The sequence below is a fragment of the Peromyscus maniculatus genome, chromosome 8 (genome assembly GCF_049852395.1).
Source record: "Peromyscus maniculatus bairdii isolate BWxNUB_F1_BW_parent chromosome 8, HU_Pman_BW_mat_3.1, whole genome shotgun sequence".
Lineage (NCBI taxonomy): Eukaryota > Metazoa > Chordata > Mammalia > Rodentia > Cricetidae > Peromyscus > Peromyscus maniculatus.
Window position 1 is genome coordinate 71,182,655 of NC_134859.1, and position 21,961 is coordinate 71,204,615.

General features: G+C 41.7%; 1 protein-coding gene across 2 annotated transcripts in view; it reads right to left on the bottom strand.

The window, feature by feature from the left end:
- The window catches only part of Aatf (apoptosis antagonizing transcription factor), a 118,003-nt gene that overhangs the window by 12,704 nt on the left and 83,338 nt on the right, over positions 1-21,961 (bottom strand). The window contains exons 10-11 of one of the 2 annotated variants that reach the window (XM_006983172.4): positions 20,380-20,460; positions 14,093-14,164 (exon numbers count right to left, since the gene is read on the bottom strand). In XM_006983172.4, coding sequence (XP_006983234.1) covers positions 14,093-14,164; positions 20,380-20,460 — 153 coding nt within the window. Of the gene's footprint in view, positions 1-14,088; positions 14,165-20,379; positions 20,461-21,961 lie in introns of those variants that run through there. The other variant, XM_006983173.4, reaches the window with a different exon arrangement.

Here is a 21,961-nt window from a genome sequence, read left to right on the forward strand (position 1 = left end):
GTTACAGACATAAAGAAATAAACCTAAAACAACTACAAGACAGGTGACGTATATTTTACCTGCTCAAAGATAAATCAACACAAAAATCATCTTTGGCTGATTTGTGTACAATGCACAGTCCATACTTGTGCTAATGCAGATATGTATGTTACCTTTGGAAGTTTATGTGTTTTCAGAGCAAGGGGATCAGACACCAATGAAAGCAGGTGCCCAAACGACCCAGCCTCTCAGATGCTTCTGTTGCAGTTTTCTCAGAGTTCTGCATCCAGAACAGCTTCAAGGCTGCTGGCTGAGATGGTCCAGCCTCACAGACTATTCTAGCCAGGACTTGATCATTATCCTGATTTTCTCAGGGTCCCTCGAAGATGACAGCGCCCCTTGGACAATAGGCAGCAGCAGTCTACAGAACACAATGCCCACATTCCCAAGAGACAAGGTGGGTGGTTTTTGGTTATTGGATGGGTTATGGATGTTTGTCATTATTTGCGGGGGCGGGGGGGGATATAGGAATATAGGATAAAAAGATAAATATTAACCTCAAATATTTAACATTGGTATGGATGTTGGTATGCTGATACAAATTCAAAGTTATTTTTGTTATACTGAATATATGTTTCTACTCTTGTTTGGGGTATTGTACTTATGCAGCTCATTTAAAAATGCAATGTATAATTAAGAAATGCAGGTTAGTAGTCATCTATAATAACCAAACCTGTAGTCATATTAAGTATGTTTTCAAGGTTAAACAGATATATTTAGATAGTCTTCAAATACTTCAAAGACCCACACAATATGGCATTTAAAATGTTTTGTTAACATAGGGCTTTTCATGACAATGAGATACTTTCTGGCAGCACCAATTTACTTCAGAGAAGATGATGAGCATTGAAGAAACTCTTTATGGAGTTTGTTTTCAATGGGCAACTAGCCATTTGGGCACGAAACTGCTCTATTCTTGACTGCTGAAATTACGCTGGACAAACTGAACAAACAGGACATAAAGGAAAAAGACTGTTGAACTTTGCCAAGATAAGGTGGGGCTGTCCTTCAAAATTCCTGCTTCACAGAAGGGTCTACCAGATACTCTAGGCCTGTAGGCTGAAGATGGATGCCTTAACATTGCAGAGGAACTTTGGGTGACTGTTCAGGCAGCCAGATGTCTCTGCCATTTCTATAGTTTTAGAAGTGGTTTGCACTGCACTTCCTGTTTAATCAGGCAATATTATAAGCATCTGGGGTCTTCGAGGGAGTTGAAGACTAGATAGTTGTTATAGTTACTGTTTTCCTTAGTTATGATAGAAGATAAATTAGATACAAAACTTTGACTCACCAAGATATGATTAATAATGAAGTATTTTCTCTGAATTTGCCAAATACAAATGGACTGTACATTGTAATTCTTACTTGATAATTATTCTTACTGTATATAGTTTCATTTGTTAAGGTTAATACCTTTCCTTTCTATTTAGACAATACCTGATAATTGTTCTTATTGTTTTAGTATGATAGAGTTAAAACCTTTCCTTTTTATTTAGACAAAAAGGGGGAAATGTTGTGGGATAATCTTTTTGTACACTGTGAAGATGTGTCACTAGGACTGGTTTAATAAAAAGCTGAATGGCCAATCGCTGGGCAGGATTTTCAGGGCAGAGAGAAACTGGGAAGAAAGTGGAGTCACCAGCCAGACCCTGAACAAGCAAAACATACAGTAGGGGAGGCAACACCCATGAGATTAATAGAAATGGGCTAATTTAGTTGTAAGAGCTAGTTAGAAACAAGCCTAAGCTATCAGCCAAACTTTCATAATTAATAAGTCTCGGTGTCGTCATTTGGGAGCTGGCTAGGGGGACAGAGAAAGTCCTGAAACAGGATGGCATGAGGGCATGCTACTTCAATACATGACAAGGACACAGGAGTGGAGACAAGGCAAACTTAGGTTCATTCTACAGGTAAAGAAGAACATATTGCTTCCTGGGAATCAAGGAAGCTGAATGTGGAGCTGTGCAGAGCTGATGTAACCACTCTGACAGTCACAGTTACATGATGGAACATTTGGACTGAAAAAAGCCAGAGAGCCAAGAACTGGAGAGAGCAGTGAGCAACATTCTGTATTAAACAAAGCTCTAAGTGCATTAACAGAAGTCAGAGGGAACTAAAGGATGTGAGGACAGTTCCTGGGATGGAGGGAGGATTGCCAAGCACAAATATAGTATGTACGCTTATAGATATGCAAAAGCAGCTATAATGCCCCACAATAAAATGGCCTTGTGATGGATTTTCTTACTGTGTGCTTTTAAAAAACAAGGCCACCAAACGCTTACAATACAGAGTAAGTGGAAAAAAAGATACAGATATGTATGTACTTATCTGAATAAAATACACACAAAAGTAATTCTTTGTAAAAGCTGAAAGCAGAGCTGCTGAGGTGGTTCAGTTGGTAAAGGCACCAGGCTCCAGACCTGATGACCTGAGTTTGGTTCCTGGAATCCAGGTGCTGAAAGGAAAGAACCAACTCCCACAAGTTGCCCTCTGACCTCCATATGTGCCAGGCGTGTGCATGAATACACACAAAACAAATACATTTACTCTAGGCAAGTCAAAATTTTGTCTTTGGGTATACTCTCCAGTAGCAGCTGTACTCTGGGACACTCTAGTTCACAACTTGCTTTTAACTTGAGCAAGTTATTTAATTACTCTATGCTTTAATGTTTTAATCACAAAATGTAGATAATGTCAGCCATTCCAATGCTTTCTGATAAGGGCTGAATGAAATGTAGAGGGATGGCTGGTTCAGGGTCTGACATAGTAGTGATGCTCAGTGAGTAGAATGTCACTGTCCTTCACTGCCATTCACTGCTGATTAGAACCGGGTGGAATGTGATGATGTCCCTCACTGCCATTCACTGCTGATCAGACCCGGGTAACCGCTCAGGGTAGAAAAACCAAAGCAAATAAGGACATCACAAAGAAACAAAAATGGTCTACACGTCTTAGCAATCTGATGTCAGCTGGGATCACTGTGAGAAACATTAATAATATGTATGAATAGCTAATCAAGAGAAAGGTGGAAAACTCACCTACACACCTGGAAGCCACTCTAGCTATGGTTAATGCAGTACCTGTTAAGATACTACATTTAAAATCTCGTATAATTTTAAAACAAATCCTTAAGAAAAACATCTAGTACTACTTTAAAGAACATGCAATTCCCTTTGAGGGGGAAGGGAATTTAAAATTGTGAGGAAATGCTGAAACTTGGCTACAGAAATAAGAACTGCCGCAACAAAGGATTTATCTGCTGGTGTCCACAGTGCGATTAAGAAGATGCACTTTTATCACTCTCTATCCTGCTTGGAACCAAACTTCAATTTGACAGTTCAAATTCTCTAGAGTGGGAGGCTGAACAGCAGCAAACAGGAAAAGCAAAGGCCCAACAGTAATGTTTTCTTTTCAAGCCAGTTTTGAGAGTCTGGAGCAAGTCTCGGGCTTGAGCTTGAGTGTTCCTTTTGTCCTTTCTGCTGTTACTGGAGGAAGGCCTGGATCTCCTGTCTGTGCTGGGTGCCATCTTTAATGATGATATATGGGGGTCCTTTCCCTCCAGCACTGCTGAGGGAGGTCAGGCACGTGGCAACACCCCCTGAGTATCAACAAGTGAATTATAAACTATGTCAATCCGAGTTAATGCAAAGCTGTAATCCTCTTTAACAGAGATCAAATCACTGCCGTGAGTTATGTTTGCTCTGCAATCTGATAAGGAAGAGAGGGAGCGACTAATAAAAGAGTAATGGGAGCCTTTAATGACACTGGGAAAAGGCAGCACCAGTTAGAGCAGGGCTCTTGTTCTGCTGATTAGATCAGTGTTGCATATCTGCCCAGACTTGCTTCACCTGTCAGAATAACCTGTGTCTTCTTAGGAGATAAGCAGCCCCAGAGAAAACATCTGTATTTTAACCATTCTTGCCTGAAATTCTTACCCAACAGAAAATCTGTAAGGTGTTTCCTGGGGGTCATGAGCAGATGAGCTCTCAATGCCATGCAAGCTACAGCACACGAGCTCATCAAGACCAGTGCCCGCTTCTAGCGAATACAAGCAGCACAGCAGGCAGGAAAGCTTTAAGAAAGCTGGTACAGGCTGGGGACAGGACTGCCTTGGGGACAAGACAGGAGAGTGGTAGAACAAGCCTGCATGTAGGCTGCAGACCCATACACAAAAACGGCAAGCTGAAGACAAATTGCCTGTAGGAATTCTATTATACTAAGGCACCTCAGGAGCAACATGGCTATGATGTTGACAAAGCACTTTACAAGAGGGGCTTACATTTGTACATTTCTTAAACTCTGGATGTAAAACAATAATGTGTTCAGTACACAGTACTTATCATTAAAGGGTCCTTCCTCTCCTCGTTCTCTTTAAGGCCAGTAGCTTTATATAAGTGAGAAAGGTGATGTTTTATTAAGGAGGAGAGGATGAGGCTGCTGTTCCTACTAAGAATTTGTTTTTTGTTTGTTTGTTTGTTTGTTTATTCTGTTGCAAAGGAACAACAATTCTCAACGCTTAGGTTGCCATTATGTTTGTAATAAGAGGAAGAAAGTGACACAGAACAAGGCCATCACCTCATTTATAAGGGTCAGTGCTAGAATCAATCTGGCGGGAGAACCCTCTTAAAAGTGGCAGCAAATGCAGCCACACCACTTTTCTCTGGCCTGTATCCAGCTGACTGTAATGCTGAGACCTACTGTCCCTGCCAAGGGCAGAAACCAGTCAGTGCAGCTCAGCCACAGACTCCTTCTCAGCAAGTCTTAGGGTCTTGCCAAGGCACAGGACTGACTTCTACCTGTACCACACATGACAAAACTTCACACCTTTCAAGTCAGCCTCAAGTGCCAACAGAGACAGCAAAAGGCAGCTGATCTCCCCATCTCCCATCGCCTTGCCAGCAGCAGCAGCAGCAGCAGCAGCAGCAGCAGCAGCAGCAGCAGCAGCAGCAGCAGCAGCAGAGGAAGGTCATGGAAGTTTACTGACCACCATATACTCCCTGGGTCAGTACTCAGACCAGGTGAGAGCTCTGCTTCTCAAAATCCTTGACCAGCTTAGAAAGACCTCTGCCCATAAGTCAGAAGGGAAAGTGAGAACTGTGCAGACTAGCAGCCCATGCCTGTTCTCAGGTCACTGCTAGCTATCTCTACAGACACACAGGACTTCCTGTCTTGGGCAGGCAAACCAGAGTTGCTCCGTGCAGAGTGTGGTAAAGCCAATATTTTCAGGCACATGGTAACCCTTGTGCAAACATGCAAAATTCTTTCAGTTCTGGAAATGTGTGCCAGACACGTGTGTCTCCCTCAGAGATGGAGTGCACATTTACTGGACATAGGCCGCATCAGGGTCACACGAGACTTTCACTCACAAAAGTGCCCTGAAAGCACTTAACCCAGGATCCAAAGGGAACCTCGCCCAAAGGTAAGTACGGTGGGCGACACAAGAACTCAGCTGGGCTACTTTTCATTTAAAAAGCTTTTTTTTCTTTTTTAAATAGATCACTTGAAGACAAAAATTCCTAGTGTGAGAAAAGAATTTGTATCAGCAAGAATTAACTAACTAAAGAACACTCCACAGGAGACAAGATGGAGATGGGGCTGTCACACTGCCCTCCCTGTGTTACTGAGCTCTTTCTCTTAATGACCGGCTACATTCCCATTTCAGTCCAATCCTTCCAATCCAAATTTATTGAGCTCAAACTGGACAGGGATATGGGAGAGTCAAGGATGAGCCCCCAAATCCACTGGGTATGAATCCAAGTTAGGTTTATTTGCAAACAATAACCTGGAGCCAAGGAACACCTGCAGAGAGATGAAGGCAACCCCCAGACCCGGATCAACTCAGAACTGTGGGGGAGCTGCTTCTGGGAACAAACCATCCAGAGCTCAGGGAGTTCAGTGTTACCTGCCCACATTATACCACAGTTAGGGAGGGAGTTTGAAAACAAGGAGCTAGGTGCCACAAAGTCAGTTTAGGGCAGAAACCACCAAGGAGAGACTATCTTTCACTTTGCATACTCTAACAGAGGAATATCAGAACTTTCCTATTGCCTTCATAGTTCACATATGGAATTTCAAAATTGAAAATAGCTTCTTTGCTGTTGATACAAAGCTGAAGAAAATTCAAATACTACAGACACACAATAGAGTAAAAGTATCACTTAATTCCCCTCCAGCCCCCAGCGATAAACATCAAAGGCTTCTCACCTCCTAATAAGAGACAGCATGAGTTCTCTGTGGAGTAGGTTAGGGATAGCCTAGAGGCAGGAGAACTACAGCACTGCTGGTCTCTTCACTCCTTGTCATCCTGTCCCTTCCCCACTGCTAATCACTGCGGAGACACTCTCCATTCGTTCACACACTGTGATACAGACACAGGAGGATACCATATGCCTGCTTAGTGCTTTTTAACTTTTACATTTTAATTTTTTCATTTTATTTTATGTGTGTTTTGCCTGCATGTATGTATGTACACTATGTGAAAGTTCACACTGCATGCCTGGCACTGGTGGAGTTCAAAAGAGGGCACTGGATACTCTGGAAATGGAGTTTCAAATAGTTATGAACCACCATGTGGGTGCTGCTTTACAAATGTTGGGCACCACCAATATGAAAGCCTTAAACTTGTGCTTTGTTCTGGTTTCGTAGTGCTGTGAACTGAACCTTCAGGGATGCTAGGCAAGGGCTGAACCAGTAAGATGCATCCTAGCCCCTGAAATCTGAAACTTTGAGTACCAGAATCTTCTGGTTCATTATTTTGAATAATGGAGACTTAACTTGTTTATCTTGTTAACTCAGAAATAGAATTATAATATGGTAAGTGTTTTGTAGGCCTTTCCCACTGAGTGTTATATTATATAACTCCATTTCTTTCTCAATAATTGCTTATAATTTCATCAAAAGCTACACACACACACACACACACACACACACACACACACACACACACACACTTTTTAAAAATTAATTAATTTATTTTATGTGCACTGGTGTTTCGCCTGTATGTGTGTCTGTGTGAGAGTGTTAGATACCCTGGATATCTGACTTGTTCTGTTTGTCATCTGCCTATGAACCTTGTTTCTGATGTCTTTCTCAGTGGGACCTATATGAATTTTGGTCCCTGCATCACGCTTATAATGTCCTTCTCTAACTTAAAATCAGAAACAAACAAGCAAGCAAGCAAACAAAAACATTGTTTAAATCTCTGTTCTCTCACACTCATGGCAAGAATGATTTATCTGTAAGTTAGCAAAACCCAAACTGTTCACTTGAAGAAAGGCAGTCTGAGGAGACAGTGGCATTTAAACAACCGTGAACGTTTCCCATCGTGGCATAAAAATGAGACACAGAATGTTACTGCATGAATGCCACAGTACAGTGGCCCCTTAGTACACATGGCAGACTGGCTTCAAGATGCCTCCCCTTCCCCTAAGACACCAGAACCCAGCATTACAATGACGACTGTCTCCCTACCAATACCAACATCTGCAGAGGCTTCAGTTCTGTATCAAACAGTATAACATTTGCATAAACTCCTGCCAACCACTAGATTCAAGCATCTCTACTCAACTATGGAATTCAGTATGTATTACATGAGCTATGTAGTCATCGTTGACTGTAACGTTTAGAGGTAATGCCGTGGAAAAGCATGTTTAATACATACACAACTGTCCTCCCTCGCTCACCGCCCCCTTCCATCCCTTTTCAGTGGTTCTGGGATCATACCCACAACCTTAGGCACACTAGGCAAGTGCTCCACAGCTGAGCTACATCTCCAAACCCATACACAATTTTTCTTTCATTAAATCTTTTATGTTTGTGCATGTATGTGTATGTGTGAGCACAAAAGTCATGTCTGTGAGTGCAGGCACATGCATGCCACAACATCCAAGTGGAAGTCAGAGGACAACCTTGGGTGTCAGTCCTTGCCTTCCACCTTGTTCTATTTTTATTTCAAACTTTTTATACTTATTTATTGTATGTGGGTATGTTTGTGAGGTCAGAGGAAGACGTTCAGAAGTCAATTCTCTTCTTCTACCATGTGGAACCCAGGGGTCAAACTCCTATCATCAATCTTGGTTGCAAGAGCCTTTACCCACTAAGCCATCTTGCTAGCTCTGTCCACCTTGTATTAGACAAGGTCTCTTGTTCACTGCTGTGTACTCCAGGCTAGCTGGCCCATTACGCTTGTAGGGATTCTGTTGTCCTGACCTCCTAACTCACTGAAAGTGAACTGGACTACGGATGCAAAGATGCACACTACTGCACCAGGATTTACTTGGGTTCTGGGGATTCCAACTGAAGTTCTCATGCTTTCTGTATAGTCTCCCCAGTGCCCTCTTTCTAAATATTTTTCAATGGAGGGTTGGCTAACTCTAGATACAAAACTTATGGTGACAGAGTACTCGCTGTACTATATTACTTTCACTTTAGTTTCCCACTGAAAAAAAAAAAAAAAACAAAGGAGCCAATCATGGTGGCATACACCTGCAATCCCAGCACTCAGGAGGCTGATGGAGGAAGAGTATGAGTTCAAGTCCAGCATGGGATATATAGCAAAACACTGTCTCAAATGAACAAAACAAAACTCATAAATGTGGTCATGCTACTACTCTTTCTTTCCTTAAGATAAAGTACCAATAACTACCAGCCCTGGAAGTTTTGATACCAGAAGCAGAAAAGGCTAATACCCACTTACAACACTCATAGTTCATCTAGTCTATTCAGAGGACAAAGACATAGCAGAGAGATGGATGAACACTTCACCCTCAGGAAACACAATATGAATGAGTGCCCTGTGAGAAAACACACATGCTCAGTTTGGGGTATGATGGTGAAGACCTTTGACCCCAGTACTCAGGAGGCAGAAGCAGGCAGAGCTGAGTTCAAGGCCAGCCTGGTCTATATAGTGAGTTCCACAGCAGCCTTTCCAGGACAGGCTGGGCTACAATACAGAGCTTGTCTCAAAAAATAACAAAACAGCCAAACACAAATGCTCAGTTCACCAGCCACAAGACCATTGTCAACTTCCTTATCATGAAGCTAATCAACTGGAGAAGGATGCTGCTAATTAGTATCCAACAACAACAAAACATCCTTGCTGTGGGAGAATGCTCTTGTACACAGTAAAGATTTGTCACTCGAGTTGGTTTAATAAAATGCTGATTGGCCAGTAGCCAGGCAGGAAGTATAGGTGGGGCAAGCAGACTAGGAGAATGCTGGGAAGAGGAAGGGCAGAGTCAGGAGTCGCTAGTCAGATACAGAGGAAGCAAGATGACAAGGCAGAACTGAGAAAAGGTACCAAGCCACATGGCTAAACATAGATAAAAATTATGGGTTAATTTAAGTGTAAGAGCTAGTCAATAATAAGCCTGAGCTAATGGCCGAAAAGTTATAATTAATATAAGCTTCTGTGTGGTAATTAGGAAAGTGGTTGCTGGGTATTTGGGAGTTGTTGGTGGAACAGAAACTCGCCTACACAGCTCTATCCTGCTATAAATAGAGAGTGCTACAGGTCTGCTGTCCAAACAACATAACCCTAACCCCCTTCTCCTTTGCTGCTCTATCTAAGGTAGCAATGAAGCACAGACCTGGTCAAGGGAATACAAGAAAAGGCTGCTGCAAGGGATTCTGGGGAAGCTTTTACTCAAAACAAGAGCCTACAGATATGGTTGGCACCATTCTTTCCTCCTCTTTCTGTTTCAAGTAGATGTTTGGTATCCAACATGTCTGGAATCCATCTTTGGATCACAAGGATCAGGAGAGACCAAGACGCTCTAGCATCACTGGTTCTGGGAAGAACCCAGACTGACTTGTTCTGCAATCAGTCTCTATGCTTCTTAGGCATCCAGTATCAAGTAATTCTGTTGCACTATTCTCAATGCTTTTTTGTGGGAATTGGTTTTTGATGAGGGTCTCATTATATGGGACGGACTGGCCTTGAATTTTTGATCTTCTTGGCTCCGCTTTTCAAGTGCTGGGATTATGGGTAAGTATCACCATGCCTGGCTTTTCAAATAATTTTTAAGTGTAGCATGTAATACATCATCAAAAAGGATAAGTATAGCTAAGATTCTGAGAAACAAAGAACCTCTGGGGTACTAGATAATATAAAAAAGATCCAGAGCTAGAGATTCAGCTCAGTTGGTATGGTAGTTACCTAACACGCATGAAACCTTGGGTTCAATCTCCAGCACCAAACAAAAAAATGCACAGTAGTGCAGACCTATAATCTCAGCACTCAGGAAGTGGAGGCAGGAGGATCTAATGTTCAATGTCATCCTCTGCCATATAGCAAGTTTGAGGTCAGTGTGTGATGCATAAGAGCTTGTAAAGAAAAGAAAGGAAAAGGAAGAAATGAAGAGCAAGGAGGAAGGAGGGGAGGCAAGCAGGCAGGCAGGTGGGGAAGGAGGAGGGATGATGGAGGAAGGAGGGGGGAGAAAAGAGAGAGGGAAAGAAAAGAGGAAAACTGGACTCTAAATGGTTCCATAGTAATGTATTCAAAAGAATTCATTACTATTCATTTGCTGCCTGAGTTAATAATATAACCCCAAGCTGGTACAGTGGTACATCCCTGTAATCCTAGTATTCAGGAGGTAGAGGCAGGATAATTTAAAATTAATGGCTAGCCTGGGCTACTCAGAAGAAACCTGATTCCAAAATAACACCTAGCTTTCTTATTAATACATTTTTCCATGTTATTCAGACAGGACAACAAAAACACAATTTACTTCTCAATTTTTGAGACATGGTCTCGTGTAACTCAGGCTGACTCACTATGTAGCTGAAAATGGCCTTGAATAGCTTTGTTGGTTTTTTTTTTTTTTTAAGATTTGTTATTTTACTTTTGTGCGTGCGTGCGTGCGTGCGTGCGTGCGTGCGTGCGTGCGTGCGTGCGTGCGTGCGTGGATATACAGATCTGAGTGCAGATGCCCTTAAAGGCCAGAGGGATCAGAACCACTGGAGCTAGAGTTAGCATTATGGATGGTTGTGAGCCACCTGATGCAGGTGCTAGGAACCACCTGCAAGAGTAGTATGTGATCTTACCTGCTGAGCCATCTCTCTAGCCCTCTCCTTTAAAAAAAAAAATTACTATTTTTATTTGTGCATGTGTGTATATTTATACACAAAGATGCCCATGGAGGCCAGAAAAGGACATGGGATCCCCTGAAGCTAGAATTACAGGCAGTTGGAGAGCCATCCAACCTGGTGCTAGGAAGCAAGTTGAGGATCTCTGCAAGAAGAATAAACACACTCAACCACTGAGTCATCACTCCAGACCTCACCATGAATTTTTTAAGCCATTATTTTGATTTTATGTGTACAAGTGTTTTGTCTGCATATATGTATGTGTACCACATACGTGCTTGTGCTCACAGAAGCAGTAAGAGGGTGTCAAAATCCCTGGAAGTAACAAACAGTTGTCAGCCACCATGTGGGTGCTGGGAATCTAACTGGGTCCTCTAAAGCACTGAGTCATTTCTTTCCTTCTTTCCTTCTTTCCTTCTTTCCTTCTTTTCTTTCTTCTTCTTTCTTTCTTTCTTTCTTTCTTTCTTTCTCTCTCTCTCTCTCTCTCTCTCTCTCTCTCTCTCCCCCTCCCTCCCTTCTTTCTTTCCTTTTCCCCTTCCTTCCTTCCTTCCTTCCTTCCTTCCTTCCTTCCTTCCTTCCTTCCCTCCCTCCCTCCCTCCCTCCCTCCCTCTCTCCCTCCCTCCCTCCCTCCCTCCCTCCCTCCCTTCCTTCCTTCCTTCCTAAGGCTTGCTTTCATTTTTAAAAATTATGTGTATGTGTGTGTGTCTTGTGTGCAGGTATGGGCATGTGAATGCAGGTGCCTGAAGAGGCTGGATGAGTTGGATCTCCTTCAAGCAGGAATTGAACTCAAGTCTTCTGGAAAAGCAGTACATACTTCCAACCACTAAGCATCTCTTCACTGGTTTCCCCATCCCCCTGAATTCTTGATCCTTCCACCACCACCTCTGAAGCGCTGGGATTAAAGGTGTGAATAACAACGCTCAGCTTTTACTTTGGAACTTTCAAATAACTAGATCAAAAAAACCACTAAAAAGGCAACCATAACTAGGCAGCCACTTCCAAAGCACTTGAGAAAATGTGGTCATAAAACAGATACAAGTGTATGTAGGATTATCCACAAGCTGCCCTATATTCAAGCAAACCAAATAAAATACAGGCAACTATGTTTGCCTATATCCATAGATCTGTTTTCACAGGCAAGAGGCAAATGATCTGATGAGGTTTGGTAGCAAATCTAAGGGCTACACGTGACTTGAGAGACATCTGGCAAAGCCAGGCCAACCTACAGTTAACCAGTGACTTCATTTGGCAAATGTTTACACTAAAAAGATTACCGCAGCATTATTTGTGATAAAAATAATGTGCCTACTAGTCAGTCAATGGCTAAATGATATAAAAATATTATAGACATTTGAATTTTAAAAAGTATTTTAATGACAACAAAATGCTCACAGGCCAGGCAGTGCTGGTGCATGCCTTTAATCCCAGCGCTTGGGAGGCAGAGGCAGGCAAACTCTATGAGTTTGAGGACAGTCTCGTCTACAGAATAAGTTCCAGGACAGCCAGGGGTACACAGAGAAACCCTGTCTTGAAAAACAACAACAACAACAACAACAACAACAACAACACAAAAACAAAAAGCCAAAAACAAACAAAAAAAGAAAAAACAATTCCAGAGCAAGTACAAGGAAGGTATTAGATAAGCATTGAAAGGCCCAGCATGGTGGAGGCCAGTTTACAGAGAGTCAAAAGCCAGCCAGGGATAGGTAGTGAGACCCCTTACCTAAAAACAAACCACCAAACAAAAAAGTGCCAAAGAATAAGGAAATAAAGAATGTTGGGGTCATAATAAACAGATACACGTCAGCATGGAGGAGCTTCCACCCACCTATACAGTTTTAATATCAAAATAAATGATTCATTGAGTAAGACAGGAAAGCAGGAGTCCATGTTGCTATAAATGAATCACTCAATGGTAAATAAATACAAGGAAGGGGACTCTCTTCATTAGAACAAAATGCAAATTAATAAAGAGAAGAGATAATTCATCCTCCTCTTCTTCCCCCTTCTTCAGCAGGAACTCATTATGTAGCTCTGGCTGCTCTAGAACTTGCTATGTAGACCAGGCTAGCCTTGAACTTACAGAGTTCCACTTGCTTCTGCCTTCCAAATGCTAGGAGTAAAGATGCATGCCATCATACACAGCAGAAAAATTATTCTTAAAAAAACAAACAAACAAACAAACAAACAAAAAACTAGCTGTGTGTGATGGCAAAGACCTGTAATCCCCTCACTTGGGTGAATAAGGCAGAAGGATGAGTTTGTCTTGAGTTTCAAGCCAGTCTAGACTACACAGAATTCCAGTCTGACCTGAGCTAAGAATCTCAGGAAATCTAAATAAATAAATAAATAAATAAGTAAGTAAGTAAATAAATAAATAAAGTAAAGCAAGGCATTACAGCACATGTTTTTAATCCCAGCACTTGGAAAGCAGAGGCAGGCAGATCTCTGAGTTCTAGGCCAGCCTGGGATACATAGTGAGACCCTGCTTTAGAACAAATAATACAGTGCTATCTCTGAATAACAATGAGCATCCACACTTCCCCTCTGTATCCTATCACTACAGCTTCATGAACACCTACTTCTTTTATTAAAAAAAAAAAAAAAAAAAGCCTGCAACCCCAACAGCAGCTTCAGCCAACACAACAGAAGCTACACCTCCCCTCATGAATGCTGCAAGGAGAGCACACGCACCAGGCGCACACAGAGAGCAATGACTCTGCCACGGAGGAGAGGAGCTCAGATGACCCAGGCAAGTGGACTAATGCTGAGACAAAAACAAAAACTCTAAGTGGTAGTGTTGAGATTTACGGAAATTTCGATTTGACTTTATAGTAATCATGGGAGTAAACACGTGACAAGGACTTTGTTTCAATGCCAATGACTGATAAGAAACAGGAGGGTAACAGGCTGTCAATACCAAGCTCTCATGAAGCCACTTGAGACATAAAAGTAATCTACTGCTCACCTGGCATCATCATTCATTGCAGTGTGGTCAATAGGTGCCATGAAACTCAGGAGTTTGCTAAGGACATGAAACCTAAATAAAGCAAGAAAACAACAGAAGCAACATTAGCAATCATTAACTGAGCAAAGAAAACATTCTACCAGTTGAACCCCATGAATGATCCCATGGACTTGGATTCAGGGTAGAGTAGGAGAAAGTTCACAGGCATTTGCAACTCTATTCTCTCTTTCCCCCTGAATGCAACAGGAAACAATCTGGTAGTAGAATAGTGAAAATGACAGTTCAACAGAGACACATTTAGATCACAGCCAAATAAGTGAGGGAAAAGATACATTTATGCCTTTGAGCATGCATAATCTTTAAACATCATTCCATATAAACGCCAACAAGGACCCAACTACCTCAGTTTCCTCTTCTGTGTCAATCTTAGTTTTTAGTGCCCTTAAAGTCACCTACTAGCAAGAGGACTGGCAAGAGAACAGGCCGTGCCAACACCATCACTCACTGGTGCTGGGTCCCTAAGCCAGGAAAGACTCCCACAACTCTACCATCTCCACGGGAACTCTGCTGGGTCTTTCACAGTCTCACCTTCAGCTGAGGGAGCACAGCTAAGTTCTGAACAACTCTGAGGTCAATTTTTAGTTTGAGATATCATGAAATTTAAGCTACTGCACCTGTATTTCCTGCCAATATATAAAAGGTATTTCTGTGTGCAGACCTTTGAAACTTCCAGGTAAAATGAACTAAATTACACCAGAGAATTCCACAATGTACCCCCTTTTTTTTTCTTTAGAAAAAGCTTGGATGACTTTATACACAACCAAAAACATAGACATATACATAAAACTTCTATTTGAGCAAAACATATATAAATAAAAATCCAATGAATATTCTCATGCATAATTATTTCAGGTTTAGGAACACTTTACAGATATCAAATAATTCCCTATTGAATCACTCATATCTAAACCTCCCAGATTTGATTCTTTTTCCAACAAATGAGTTTTTAAAAAATAACAGCATTTCTTTCAATCCAAGAGTAACAGAAAAAATACATACCTGCATGCACAAACTCAGTTTAAAAATGAGACTGTACTGCAGTTATGCCCCACGTACCATGCTTTGGTTAGTGATGGCTACACAGTCAAAGGCATACAATACACAGCCTTTGTGTCATAGGCTATAACACGTAGCTTTGTGTAATGTGTAAGTAGGTCACCTAACAGGTAAGCAACAAATGACTGTACTTAATATTCTGCATTGTCTTCACACCTTCAGAGTGCTCCTGTGACTATATAATTTATTTAACGTTATACCAAAAGACATCTATATAGCTTCTTTCCTCTATAAACATTTTATACAATTAAAAGTTTTTGTTTGTTTATGACAGAATTCATATTGCAGCTCAAGCTGGTCTCAAACTTGAAACATTCCTTTTGTCCTGGTTTCCAGGGTGCTGGGATTGTAAGTGTGAACCACCACACCTGACTCAAAAAGGGCTTTGTTTTTCTTTCCGAGTTTTAGTGATGCTGGGATTGAGTCCAGGGACTTGTACACACTAAAAATAATTTGAGATCATGACGATATTTGTTTCCCCTCAGAGGTTTTCTTTTCTTTTTGGTACAGGGTCTCATTATGTAGCTCTAACTGGCCTGGAACTCACTTATGTAGACCAGGTTGGCCGACAAACTCCCAGAGACCATCCTGGCTCTGCTCAGATCTTTTCTGCCCATTGGTTCAATATCTGTTTGTGGGCCTTAACTGAAAAATGTATTGCTATATGAAGCTGGGCGTGGCACAAGGGGAAAAATGCTTGGTGTGAAAAACAGAGGATCCGAGGTGGGATCTCCAGAACCCACTTAAAAGCCAGGCACAGTGATATACCTGGAACCACAGTGCTGGGGCAGTGCGGTAAGAAGAGGATCCTGGAAGCCTGATGACCAGCTAGCCTAGTCAAGACAGCAAACTCAAGTTTGTAGAGAACAACAGGGAAAGCAACTGATGTCAGCTGCTGGCCTCCACAGATGAATACACACACACAATTTTTTTTAAAAACCTGAAATAAAATATTTGCTGTGTGTTCTTTGATTCTCTCTACATTTACTTTTACCCAGAATTATGCATGACTTTGGACAGCATATTAACTGGTATCCTAAAGGCTTTTATGAAACAACCCAGACAGTAAGAGTTGCATTCAGGAGGCAGAGGCAGAGGCAGGTGGATCTCTGTGTCTGAGGCCAGCCTGGACACTGAGAGGTCCAGGTCAGCCAGGGATACATAGTGAAACCCTGTCTAGAGAAAGGGAAGAAGCGGGGGAGGGAGGGGAGGAACGACAAAGGGAGAAACAGCTTTTCTAGTGTTGAAAGCCCCTTGGCTTCTGCTTCTAGTCTTACACAGAAGCCAAGAGATCCTTGAGTAGCCAGGTAGTGGTGGCGCATGCCTTTTATCTCAGCACTCGGGAGGCAGAGACACGAATGAGGATCTCTGTGAGTTCAAGGTCAGCCTGGTCTACTGAGTGAGTTCCAGTACAGTCAGGGCTATAGAGAGAAACTGTCTTGAAAAAACCCAGTGAGAGAGAGAGGCAGAGAGAAAGACAGATCGACCCTTGGGTAGAGAAAGGGACGACAAAGGAGAAGACCTCTGTGACTTCTGATACACCAGGCCCTTCTGCTTCCCAGGCAACACCCAGTGTCCACTGTGCTGTCTTTGTCTCTCCTCCTCCCTGGCATTCTTTACGAACTCCTCTCCCTCTGTTAACCTCATATATGCTGATATTTCTTGGGGTTCTATTTTTCTCATTATAGACTTGTCATATTACACAGTTTTGGGGAAATGCAATTAAATTGCTTCTAAACTACCAAGTAATAAATATCCCAATTAAAAATGTCTCTGAAAAAATTAGAACTACCTTCAGGAGGCAGAGGCAGGAGGATCTCTCAGTTTGTGGCCAGCCTGGTCTAGAGTGAGTTCCAGGACAGCCAGAGCTCCACAAAGAAACCCTGTCTTGATAAAAAAAAAAGACCTTTCAAGGTTGTATTAAATTCAACATATTCTAAACAGAATCTATTTTCTCCCTCAACAACAAAAACCAAACCAAAACAGATTTTCTCCTTGTAGCATCTACTTACCTGTTCTCTTTGGAGTGTTGGAGGCCATTCTAGCCTCGTCACAATCTTCCCATGAAGTCACTGTGAAATACTAAGTCATCACCACAATTCCTGTTTCCGTCTACCATCTCTTTCATCTAGCCCTTGCTCTCAGACATTTCTAGTCCATTTCCTAGTTCACAAACCCCTAGAATTGTCTTTCTAAAACACAAATGTAACGACAATATTCCTCTGCGTGGAATCTTTTTTTTTTTTTTTTTTTTCCTGGTTTTTGAGACAGGGTTTCTCTGTGTAGCTTTGCACCTTTCCTGGAACTCACTTGGTAGCCCAGGCTGGCCTCGAACTCACGGAGATCCGCCTGCCTCTGCCTCCCAAGTGCTGGGATTAAAGGCGTGTGCCACCACCGCCTGGCCTTCTGCGTGGAATCCTTAAATGTCTTACTGCAGTCTAGAGAATAAAGCCCCAATTGCTAGCGTGGCTGTGATCTAGCATTCACCTAAACACCAAGTCTCACTGCCTGCCACTCATTGTTCACTTTAAGCCGGAAATTCCCAAGATGGCCCCCAACTGTCTCAAACAGGTAAATATTTGTACAAATATTACTTTTTTTTTTCTCTTTCAACTGGTCTAACTAATCTCTCATGGTTCCATGTGGATGTGACATCTTGCAGTCTTCCTGTGTAGAGTGTATGCCTCAATGCTGAGCCAAGATGAAATACTGCAGCACCAATAACAAGGTACCACGCTCTGCAAGGTCTGCCTACTTATCCGGACTTGCATTTAGTCTTGTTTTGCTTCAAGCATGTCTATAGAATGGGTGTTGTCAGAATAAGATTTTAATGTCTCTGAATATTTTGGCAGGTGGGGATTTCAACCACCACCAAGTTATATGACTGCAGTGACACATACCTCTAATTAACAGTTTAATGAAATTAATTTCATAAATTACTAAAAGAACTTTTATTAAAACAAACCCCTGATCTGTGGAAATGGCTTCTCAAGGAAGCATAAACACAGAATTTGGCTACTTACTACCCATGTAAATGCTGAGCAGGTACAGATGATCACTGCCTAGAATCCTGTGTTAAAAAGGTAAGCTCCCATAGCAAACTGGTTAGTTAGACTAGCTCTGGTGAGAAACCCTGGCTCAATATAAACGATAGAGAGCAACTGAGGAAGACACCCAATGTCAACCTTGGGCTTCCACACACATGTGCTCATACACATGCAGCCCCCTACACAATAGAATAAGGTTTTCTTTCAACCTGATAAATAAAAATTCTGATCAACATTTTTTTATCTGATCAATAGCCTCATGCTCTAAGTCAGTTACCACAACAGAAGAGTGCTTTGCTTTCCAATATCAATCTTGACTTTTCCTTTTGGTCTAAGGCCCGAAAGAAGAGCCCATGAATTCTCAGCAAGCACACTACTGGTGAGCGCTACTTCCAGCTCCAGATTTTTTAATCTATGCTTTGTTTACAGTCACAGCCAATCCTCATTTCTTCATAAACATTGTAGTATTATCATTGTTTTAACCAAGACATTTCTGACTGACTACTATCTACAAGGCACTACAATTGGTAGTGAGGTTGGACCTATCTGAAAGGATAAAGTAACACCACTCTTGACCACAAAGGGCACATACAGCTTTTGGCTCTAACAATTTAAAAACTCACAGTAATACAAAATCATAGAAATTTTTCCTTTCTCCTCCCTCTCTTTTTTCACTTTTTAGGAAGCAGAGTCTCTCAATGTGTAGCCCAGGCTGGCCTCAAGCTTCTGGTCTTCCTGCTTTAGCCTCCTCCTCAGTGCTGAGCTTACAGGTTACATCATCACAGCTGGCATCTCTCAATTCTTTATTTCCAAGAGAAACACCATTAGATAAACTTTTGTGAAGTTTGTTTTCTCTCTGTCTCAACAGGGTTTTGCTAGTAGCCCAGGCTGGCTTCCAACTTACAATACTCCTGACTGCACCTCCTGAGTGCTGAGGTTACAGGCATGCATTGTCTGAAGACATTCAAAAGTGCGACAGATCCATATTTGTCTAAAGAAAATCTAATAAAAGAGAGGCTCTCTAGTGATGTAGGATTAGCTATCTGTCTAAAACCACATATATATGTATTATATACATGTAATATATATAATATAATACAACAAGCTAAAGATGTTTTTGGTATGCACCTGAACTCTCGGCAGATTCTCTGACACTGAGGTTTTGTCAGATGACATTACCCCACTCTGGCCCCAGGATACAAACCTAAAAGTCTACTAATATCAGTTCCTACTCTCTTGCTCTGTTTGTTATCTGTATCTTTCTTTTTAAAAAATATATTTCTGGCCCGGCAGTGGTGGCGCACGCCTTTAATCCCAGCACTTGGGAGGCAGAGGCAGGTGGATCTCGGTGAGTTCAAGGCTGCCAGGGCTACAGAGTGAGTTCCAGGAAAGGCGCAAAGCAACACAGAGAAACCCTGTCTTGAAAAAACCATATATTTATTTATTTGTGTATTATTTATTTATGTCCATCTATATGAGGTTAGAGGGCATCAGATCCTCTGGAGCTGCCTGATATGGGGCTGGGAATCAAACTTGTCTTGAACAAGAACCGTGTGTTCTCTTTACTACGGAACCATCTCTCCAGCCCTGTCTGTACTTCCTTGGACTCATTATTAGCTCAGAGTAGAGCTAATACATCAAAAATACTTCTGGTTTTCCATAAAAATCATATTCCTCATCTCATGTAAGTACATTGCTAACATTTCCGAAGTCTTTCACTTTTGTCTTTTTAAAGCTAAAATAATCATCTTCCCTTTGTTTTCTAATTATTTCTTTCAGGGAAACACTAACTGTATTTTAAACATCCATTGACAACAATAGAACAAACATTCACTAAACTGTATTTCCCTTTTAGAGTAAAAAAACACGGTCATAACAACATTTGCACACCATTTTGCTATTTTCATCATACATGAGAACAGAATTGTGAGCAATGGGTGTGGCAGCAAATGCCAGAATATCAGCACTCAAGAGGCCCAGACAGGAGGACTTTTAGTTCAAGGTCAACCTGTCTCAAAAAAACAAAATTAGAACTAAAATGGTCAGGAGAAAGAAAGACAGGACAATCAAAATGAAAGAGAAGCCACAGAGCACACTTTGTTCTTTTGCTTCCCACCAACTTACCGAAGTTTCCTTCCTTTGCTGGCTTTCCTATCTACCTTCTTTCGGATCTTGCTTCGTAGTTTCTGGATTGCAAGCCACTGCCTGGGAAATTCACAAGCCATGTTATGCATCATCACCCTCAGAAACAGTTATGAATATTGACAAATTGGAATTTTTCTCACTAACAACCCTGCAAAAAGAAATCACCAACCTACATCAAATTCCTCAAGATAGTCTTGGGCCAAAGTGACTAATCAATTAGAGAGGATTTGTGCAATGGTAAGAACAAATGGCAACTGGGAAATGCTACAGCAAATCTGGCTAACAATGCTCCTCCGTATCTGGAGTTGCTCTGACAAGCACTCAATCTGCCAGTCTGTAGGAAAGCCCATAGAGCGTAAGCCGTTTGGGTTTCCTCTAATGTTCTAGCTTGTACATAGTCTCTTGACACTGCAAGTGCTGCTTGGTCTGAAAGCATCAATTCATTCATTCTTATCCATATTCTCATCACCCTCCTCACTCTTGGTTTCTTGGGTGAGACAGAGCCTCTCTATGCAGCCCTGGCTCTCCTCGAATTTGCCTCTAGCTTCCAACTGCTGAGGTTAAAGGCAGGCACCACCATGCTTGGCTCAATTCTCTAATTCTTATTTCCCTTTTGTAATGCTCAGTACTTTTGCTTCTCCTTTCTAATTAAAAAATTTACACATACTTATCTAGGTGTGTGTGCACTCATTTGTGCATGCCCACACATACTAGAACACGTGTAGAGAGGTCAGAGGACAACTCATGGGCATCTCCTTCCACTCTGTGGATTCTGGGAACCAAACCAGGTCATCTGCAAGAGCAGTAACTCTGATCATCAGACTTGGCAGCAAGTGCCTTCACTTACTGAGTCATTTTACCAATTCTCCTAATGTTTTAAAGAATTATTTTATGGAGCTGGAGGGATGGCTCAGCAGTTAAGAGCACTGGCAGCTCTTCCAGAGGTCCTGAGTTCAAGTCCCAGCAACCACATGGTAGCTCACAACCATCTACAATGGGATCTGATGCCCTCTACTGTCATGCAAACATACATGCAAATAGAACACTCATATGCATAAAATATGTAAATAAACAAATCTTTTAAAAAAAGAATTATTTTATATGTATTAATGTTTTGCCTATATGTATGTATGTATGTATGTGGACCATGTGTGTACCTTGTGCCCATGGAGGTCAGAAGAGGGTGTCTCTGGAACTGCAGTTACAGATGGATGTGAGCCACTACATGGGTGCTGAGAATCAAACCCTGTTCATAAGCAAGAACTACCAGTGCTCTTAACTGCTAATTCACTTGGCTAGCCCCCCCCTTCAAACTTTTAATAATTATCCACTAGGCTTATAGTTATTTAATTTGTATTATATATTATATTTTTTTTCTATCTATAATATTTAAGTATGTATTAATAAAAGGTAAAGACTCTTCTTCCCCTCCCTCAATATAAGTTCTTTTATTTTTACTTTTTAAGACAGGCAGACTAGGCTGACCTCAAACTCACAAAGATCCGAATGCATCTGTTTCCTGGGTACTGGGATTAAAGGTGTGTGCCACCACCTGGCCTCA